The sequence below is a fragment of the Coffea arabica genome, chromosome 3e (assembly GCF_036785885.1).
Source record: "Coffea arabica cultivar ET-39 chromosome 3e, Coffea Arabica ET-39 HiFi, whole genome shotgun sequence".
NCBI classification, from domain to species: domain Eukaryota; kingdom Viridiplantae; phylum Streptophyta; class Magnoliopsida; order Gentianales; family Rubiaceae; genus Coffea; species Coffea arabica.
The window spans coordinates 47,908,821-47,918,112 of NC_092315.1; the positions used below are offsets into that span (position 1 = coordinate 47,908,821).

A 9,292-nucleotide genomic window follows, 5' to 3' on the forward strand; every position below is an offset into this window, starting at 1 on the left:
TTCGGGGGCAACGCTCCCGAAGCTTACGGTATACATTAGATACCGTATCCATTTTAGTTTGGGTCTCGGTTTTTGGACCTATATTTGGGTCCAGTCCGTTTTGGTTATTTGATTGTATATATATACCTTATATCCATTCTGTACAATATATCTGATACATTCCGAACTCTAATAAAAATCCGATTTCCCCCAAATTTATTCTTGCTTGTTCTTGTTTGTTCTTCCGTTCCGTTGCATCTGTTTTAACAAAGAAAACATTTCTTCATTTCTTTCTCTGTCTCAAATCTATAGTATGGAAGCATCCTTGCAAATTAGTCGGATTAGCACTCTGTCTGGAAAAATGGTTCAACCCAATCCGAAAGGAAGCTGTAAGGAGAAGTTCCTTCAGCACAGAACTATGATCAGATGTCAGGCTGATAGAACCATGCAAAATGGAAGAGCAGCCAACCTTTATGAGGTACTTTCTCTTGATTGCTCCAAATCTGTAGGATTCGACGAAATCAGGAAAGCCTATAGATGCAAAGCTCTCAAGATCCATCCTGATGCTTGCCCTGCAACTGAAAAAGAAGAGTCCACGAGGCGATTTCTTGAGCTGAGAATGGCATATGAGACATTATCTGATCCAATCTCCCGAGAATTGTACGATCTTGAGCTTAGTTTGGCTGAAGTGGATGGAAGAACAAGACATGGGATGAGTTGTTCCATGGGAAATAAGGTGTGGGAGAGGCAAATCGCCGAACTGAATAAGCGATCAATGCAAAAGATGGAGAAGAGAAAGAAAATGGGAATGTGAAATCAAGAAAACTGCCACCGACTTCTAAATGTGGCTATCCTGATTGTAACATAGCAAGAAAGCTTAGTACACATAGTACAGGGCTCAAGTTCTTCCCAAAAATGGTATTTCCTCTTATGTTTGAGGTAGAATGTTACGACAACTCCCTGTAGTTCAATATGTTCATATGAATTTTCATGTACCATGCTTATCTAGTTGGATTTTACATTATGGTGTGTTTTAGTTTGACTTGAGCAGTTCGTGAACCTATGCTAATTGAAAATTTGAAATGAGTAATTGTAGTGCAAATAGTTTTAAGTAGCACAGTTCCACTTCCTAACTGATCATGATTCGTCAGTTTCAAAACCATAAGTAAGTCAAAGGGAATATTAAACACAAAGTTTTGTTAATTCAGTGGGATTATGGCGACTTATTTAAAAGCATTTCACCAATAAAACTTCTCGTAAAGTGCTAATAAATGATTCATCATATTGTTACGAACTTGCAAAAGTGACTTTTATACTTGATAATTAATGTGGAAATTTTGATGTTGAATGCGACTTGAAACCAACCATATTAATGCTTTTAAATACAAAGCAGATAACTATAATAAAAATTTATTTTGAGTACAAAATGGCCATGCTTGTGGATTTTTCAAGTGGGTTGTGTGTCAAATATATAGGAAAGGAATGTAACTAGCGAAGGAGATCAAATGGAATAGAAATTGAAATCTTGGAAATTTTTTGGTGCCAAAGGATGAAAAGGTCTTTGCATGATTCATTTAGCTCTACATTTGTCACTCCGTAATGAAATTGTCAATTGTTAGATGTTTTTCATTTTCACCGATGCTAAAAGGTGAAAAACGCAGTGCACATGGTTGGTCCTTTGGAGAGGAGGGGGCCATAAGGTGTACTTAACCCTGCAATTTTTTTGTTTCAAATTTTGGTTCCTTTCTGGACTCAATTATTCAGCCATCTGTTGCCTTCAAGGTTACTGTATGGTTGGACCCTCAAGCGATGTGGCCACCTCTGCTGCAAAATACGAAGAAGTTAATCAAGGATGTGAAGTCATCAATGGAGTTTACCTTGGCCTTCAACGTTAACTAATAGAAAACACATCCAATTAACACCTTTCACAACTGTAACAGAATTCACAATATCTCACTAGATTAACTATAAGTCTTCACTAGATTCACTTGTTGGGTGACAATAATTTCCTAGCATTATACTTCCTTTTTGAGCACCTTCTCAATTAATTGCAAGTAATTAAGTAGCAGCTCCAAAAATAATTTAAAGTTCTCATAGTGACCAACTTACCTAAACGAGTTGATTAGAAAGATAAAATGTATCAGACGGGGAAATAAAGTACGAATGAATTCTTTGTTGCAGTCAATTTCCAGCTCGCTCTCTACACTTCATTCAAAAAGGGAATTTTTTTGGGGGGTCTTTTTACCATTTTTCGCTTGTTGAGTGGTCATTCTTTGAGAAGTTTGTTTAGCACATCCCATTACCCTTTGAATCATAGCATATATATACTACATGACATGACAGGACAGTGGCGGAACCAGAAAAAATTCTCAGTGGGGGTAAAAGCAACTTTAAAATTTTTTACATACTTTTTTTCTAGTTTTTTAAGCAAAAAAAATTTATCAACAAGTACAAATGATGCATATATTCCATGAAAAACATAAAAAGACAAACTCAAAATTATTAATGTAATAATAATTTTATTTCAAAAAGCAAACTAAACCATTTACAATTACTCACGACGAGTTTTCATATTTTGATAACGGTTTACAATCTTTTTATTTTGAACTTCAAGAAATATATTTTTCTCAATGTAAGCAACTAAACAATCATTAATTCAAGTGTCTCCCATTTTATTTCGTAACCGATTCTTCACTATATTCATAACTAAAAAAATCCTTTCTACGGTAGTTATAACAACAGACAAAATCAAAACCAACTTTAAGAGTATATAAACCAATGAATACACAAAACTCCAGGAGACATATTTGAAATCATATCAAAATTCTATAAGTATTATAGAAATTTAAGCGGACAGTGACGCCCCCACAGTAGATCCGCCCCTGTGACAGGATTCTGAAAACAGTGCTCAATTTATGTTGTGTCAGTTTTGTTTTCTGAATAAAAAGAATCATGTGTCAAACAAATAAATTACAAATGTTGACAAATATTTGGCGCGTTAGATTAGGCGCCATGGGACATCAGAATATTCATGAACGTTAACGTTTGATCTTTCTCTTAATTAAGCACAGGACCACTTTGCATGTGGTGTTTAACTTTTAAGTGATCTGACCCTTTGTCCTTATATGCAAGAAACATCTAAGCAACATTAATGGTGCCACCCTTTGTGGAGACCGATGATGCCACCTTTTGTCGTTTGCGTCGTCTGAATGTGGCATATTACAGACCAAAAGAGGAAACTGGAAAAAAGCGGTGCAATGCGAATTTGATTTGCACATACATAAAATTCATCAATTTTGTTTAACACATTCATGTTTCAACTGTCGGGCCGAAATGGGACGAACACGAAGAAGGTTTAGGGAGCGGCGCGTTCAAATTTATGATTTAGAATGTAAAGTGAGAATTAGTGAAAAATAGGAGGTGCAAAGTAGAGTTAATCCTTTTTTTTTTCTTTTTCCCTTCACATCTATCCTACCAAATGATACAAATCAGTGGCGAAATTAGGACCCTAGGTCAACGGGTGCAAAATTTAAACATTGTTAAAAAATATTTACCCATATTTTATAATTAAAGTAAATAAAAGAATAAGTTACAATTTATATGAGAGGCATATGTTATGCACAAAAAAAGTTATGTACCAAACGAACAAAAATAGTAACGCTAGGTGAAACTAAATCCGAACCATAAAAAAAAAAAAGCTAGGTCGATGTTAATGCACGAAAAATTCACAACTGTCCTCTACGAAAAGAATAAATTGTTATGAAAATCAAATCACATGAGAGTACCGATCATATAAAAAAAATATGAATGTTTTAGTTAACTGAACATACTAAATTACATGAAATTAAAGTACCGTTTTTTCATTTTCCAAATAAGCAAATAACATGAAAGGCCCAAAAATAAAATTATAAAAATACTATGAAACTAATAATGCTAATAATGTCTCTGAAAAGATTAAGTTAGTGTAAAATATATTGTAAATTGTTTTTTTACTACCGTTGTAATTTGTGAAAGAGTTTGTTAATTAGATAGAATTCTTTTGATTTTTTTTCTCAAACTTCAATCAACAATTTTTATCCAGCGGAGAAGTCTTTGGTTTGAGTTTGAGTTACCATAACTTTAAAAGTTCTTGATAGTTTGGAGTTAATGTTGGAATTAGAAGATTAGAATACAGCCATTGTCCTTTTAATTATTATTTGTTTTTCTCCTAAAAGTAAGTTAACTACTCACTTCACTTCTCCTAAAAAAGTAGCAAGTTAATGATTGTGGATTAGTTTCGTACTTGTGCACACATGTTAGTGTATATGAACTAAATCAGTTCGCAAATTTAGTTTATGCATACATATGTGTGAACATTAGTATATATGTAACATTAGCATATTTGCATAGCCACATTTCAATAGATGTAGCACTAACACAGGGCAGACTTGGACAGTTTCTCCTTTACCTTCCATTTTATGTAGATATGTATTTTCAGGTTGTATATGCAAAATCTGGTTTACTAGTTATAATTTTCAAATTGATAATATCTACACGTAATTCCATTGCAGTACATGATTTTCTTAGTAAGGTACTTAATTCATTGATTAACAGGACATTATTCTCATATGGAATCGAGTCTGGCATCTAATCCAAAATTCGCACGTGAGATGGATAAGGTTAGGAGGAAATATGAACAATATCTCGAAAATCTTAATTTGGATAAAACACTGCTAAATAATAATATGAAAATTTTTGTTCTTGAGTCTTGATTTAATATACTAACATTGCCTCCCTTAAATCAACCTCTCTCTTGAATCAGGTTCACTACCATCACGATCAATAATCTCCCTTGCAAATTATATCAACATCACTTTGTACTAGTTCTTCATTTTCAAACACTTTTCTTATTGCAATAGTCCACGTACGCACTTGAATAGACTATTTTCATCCACAATTTTATGTCAATTCATTGACCATTTATCACTTTTTGATTCTGATGATCACAGCTTAACTGACAATATTTTTCTCCGATCTCTGTCGTAACACTCGCAACAATCTGACAATTCTCTAATCAATCTTATGGTCGAATTCTTCACCAACTATGCACTTCAAGACTAATCTTGTGGTCCAACTCAATTAACTAGCTTCTTCATATATAGAAATTTATGCTCCAACTTTGAGAGTGGAAAACATCCAAAACTAATCTCGTAGTTGGGACAATTTTTAAATGTTTATAGGCACGCCAAGATCAATTTTTTGAACCTAGGAATTTGATACCAGATGTAAAACTAAAAAAATAACCAAAAACTTATACGAAACATATTTCATAAAATCCATATATGTGGGAAGGCAATTGATATATATACAAGTTTATGTGTGGGAGAAAGAGGAATAAATCAATAATGTATCATTAATCATACATAATAACAAGGCTCTCAGATTTCTTTCTTTTCAACTGATACAATAATAAGACTCTATTTATGAATCACGTGATTTGGTAAACATGTCTTAGAACTATGGAAAATTTTCTAATAAAATACTAATTTTTAAATAATAAAATTATCATAATTTAATTCAGATAGAATTACTAAAACTTTAATTTGACTAAAATACTGCTAAATAATAATACAAAAATTTTTACTTTTGAGCCTTGATTTAATATAGCAACAGCTTCTAACTCTGACTTCAAAATCTGTATTAGTTGGATAAGTCTTGAAGCCTTATTGGTGCATCCATCGATGAGAGATTGCGCAAAATGTGCCAAGCTTTCTTGATCACGAAACAGCACTCTTAACAGTAACTGCTGTGTCACTTCTGCCACTATTTTCAGTATTTTGATCAAGGTATCCGCGAAGGAGGATGGTCCATTATGTTGCCATTTTATCATGAGGACATGCGGAGTCGGGATTTTTAGATCGTCCATTATGTCGCCATTTTATGCATCGCGGGTGGTCGACCTTTAACCACGTGTGCGCTGCAAACATTTTCAAGAGAAACAATTTTTACAATTTTTTAGAGCATCAATAGTAATTCCCACTTATTCTCTCGGTAACTCGAATATATAACCTCTCGATTACAAGTGAAATATTTTATCAATTAGGTTACACTTTATTATCCAAAAGAAGCAACTTGTCAGATGAGAAACATTTCTCTACTTTTCTTGTCATGTCAAGTTGTAACAAGGGGTTGAGAATTTAATCAATCATAGCTTGCAAAGTGATTTATACACAGGTTAAATAAATAAGTGCCAACTTCTGTAGTTTTTTTTTTTTTGGAAGAAGAATGGAGATTTAGGAAGTTTGGGAAGGGGATTTGAATTTAAGACTTCAAATTTGTGGAGTTTTAGCCTTATTTACTAGTAGACCAGTCCGATGAATTCATCCTTGAATCCCTTTTTTCTTTTTCCTTTCTCTTTCCAAGTCTAGTGTATTTATCTTTACCTTATCGGTTCATGTTAGTATACTGTTTCCAACTCCCACCTACTTCACAAAAAAAAACTCCCACCCACTTAGGGATAGCAATGAGGACGGGTGACAGCAGGAACCCGCCCCGCGGGAGGCTAATGGGGCAGGGGTTGGGATGGGGCGGGTGGCGGGGGAGTATACCCCCACCCCATCCCCCTCTCCACCACCCGCTAAAAAAAATAAATATATATATGTATATAATTATATATAATATTTAATTTAATTAGTTACAAACTTATGATAATATATTATAAGTTATATGTATTATATAATGTATATTAGTATATGTAATATAATTGATATTATCAATTATACTAATAGGAATTATTAATTAGTTGTACCAAATTTACTAATACATTTATACTAAATTCCTAATTATGCTTAATACACTAACACTTTTTTCTCAAAAAAAAAAAAACACAAGAACAATAATGAATTAGTGATTGTATTTGTGCCAAAAGTAAAAACTTAATTACTTTAGTTGTATTTATTTTATCATGTTGGATTGTATTCAAACAACTTTTGTTTGATTATTTTTATGAGTTTCAACTGTGAAATTACAATGAATAATAATTGGGTGATGTGTTGATAGTTTAGTATGTACTTGATTATTTGTTAAAATTTAATTATAATAAAATTATATAATAAATTTTTATTAGCCCCGTAGGGCAGTTGCGGGCGGGGCACGGGGACTTCCTTACACCGACTTAAAACCGATGGAATCCACCGCCTAATAAATGAATATCACGTGATTGCGTCTAGGAAAGACGATATAACAAGAAAGAAAGTCATTTTAAGCAGAGTCATCTTGCGTGTTTAATTTCGAGTTGATAAGATTACGAACTTATGCTAAATGTAAACTTGAAATGACCAGTTGTATTGCAAATAGTCTTAAGAAGCACATGAGTTCAATTCCCCATCTGATCATGATTCTTGATTTTCAAACCTATAAGTAAATCAAAGAGAATATCAAATCCAGAGTTTTTGAAACTGGGATTGCTGCGATTTATTCAAGAGCACTTCACTGATTGAGCTTTTCATTGATGCTTTAAGTGATTAGTCCTATTGTTGAAAACTTTGCAAATGTGATCTTTTTTTTTTTTTTTTTTTTACTATTGATAAAACGGTAGCCAATATTATTAATAAACTAATTGAAAATTGTCTATTACGATTTGTTTGATAAAGAAAACTGCACTAATAGCAAAAAATATATAGAACATCTCATAGATCACAATAATTAGAAATCGTGCAGCATAATTTGTTTGACAAAAAATTTGCACTAATAGCAAAATATGTATAGAACATGTCATCGATATACATGGTTTGAAAAATCATTAGATTTAATAGAGAGAATTGCAAGATAAGAAAGATTACACCGTAAATCATAAATCATCAGGTCTAACCAATTGTACGAGTTGCTCCATAAATATATATGCATATCTATAGAAATCAAAGGCTGGTAGCCAATTACAATTTCAAACCTGAATCAAGTAACTAGGTGCCACCCATTAAGTCCAGATTGGTCCCTCCAAGAAGTTAATTTTTCGTACGGAAATCAGAGGCTAGTAGCTAATCACAATGTGGAAGCTGAACCAAGTAGCTAGGTACCATCCATTAAGTCCAGATTGCTCCCACCAGGAAGTCAATTTTTCCTATGGAAGTCAGAGGCAAGTAGCTAATTACTACAATGTCAAAGCTGAACCAAACAGCTGGGAACCAAGAAAATTTCAACTTTTGGAAGAATTTCGTTTTCTAACTTACCGGGACTCAATTAATTCAACCCATTTGAAAATGCAAATCCTGGTTCTTTCTGAAAATCCAAATTTCATTCTCCAAGTTTCATATTGCATCTCGTGAATCTCTGGAATATGGTCAGCTATTCAAAATGACTACATATAGTGCAATTTTTTTTTATCAGTAAAAAATTAGTTTAATAAAATTCATTCATGAAAAGAGCTCCAAGAAAATTATAAAAATTTAACTTAGTTATTTTAATTTTTATTCTACAAAAACCAAAAACCAAAAATTTGCTTTCCTACTAAGGTTAGTCTAGTTTCTAACATCCTCATCAAGGAGTTTTCTTTTTGTCTGGATATGTTTCTACAAGCCATTACTAAATACACTTATTCAAATCAGAATAGCTTTCTAGTCTAAATTCCTAATTAGATTAAATTAATCCAACTTGAAACCCTTTACACATTTTATTAACCATATTAACCTGTAAACCCGAAGATTTTTTTTCATCAAATAGAAGCCGGACACCTTATTTCTCTTGCTAGACATAATGAACCTTTCAATGATAAAAAGAAAAGTTCTAACTTTTTAGTTGATGGCAGGTGGAATTTTCAGTTGCTGGGTTTGTGGGTACCTCCATTTATTATCAATGACATCTGAATGTTCTCTCTCCCTCAAATTGAGAATGGTGTGGAAGATTTAATGATATGGGCTCCTTCTCAATCTGGTGTTTTCACGCTGAGCTCAGCTTTTAACCTGGTGCAATCACATAAGCAAAGGTCATTTATGTTCTCAAAAGTCTGGCACCCACAAATTCCTTCCAAAGTATCTGTTTTTCTTCTTCGCTTGTTGCGAAATCGATTACCCATGGACTCCACGTTATGCAAACTTGGTATTTCGGGCCCATCAAAGTGTTTCTGTTGTGTCCAAGCTAATGGTGAGACTTTGGACCATGTCTTTTGTAATGGACAGGTAGCAGTTTCAGTTTGGAATTTCTTTGGCTCTGCCTCAAGTGGGCTTAATTCAGGTGGCTCGGTTCGGGCATATATTGCAGGTTGGTGGTATAGCGCACCAAGAATTGGTTTCATTGCATTTGTTCAATTTAGGGCAAAAAACCTCAGCGGCCACTGAAC

General features: G+C 33.4%; 1 protein-coding gene across 1 annotated transcript; it reads left to right on the forward strand.

The window, feature by feature from the left end:
• The first annotated feature begins 292 nt into the window (after nt 1-292).
• LOC113737755 (chaperone protein dnaJ 20, chloroplastic-like) lies at nt 293-793 on the forward strand. The gene has a single exon (XM_027264935.1). It carries the CDS (start codon nt 293-295, stop codon nt 791-793), a length of 501 nt encoding a protein of 166 aa, XP_027120736.1.
• The last annotated feature ends 8,499 nt before the right edge of the window (nt 794-9,292 follow it).

Bases quoted from the DNA above. Each gene is read 5' to 3' on its own strand.
- LOC113737755 (XM_027264935.1), top strand. From the start codon at position 293: ATGGAAGCATCCTTGCAAATTAGTCGGATTAGCACTCTGTCTGGAAAA.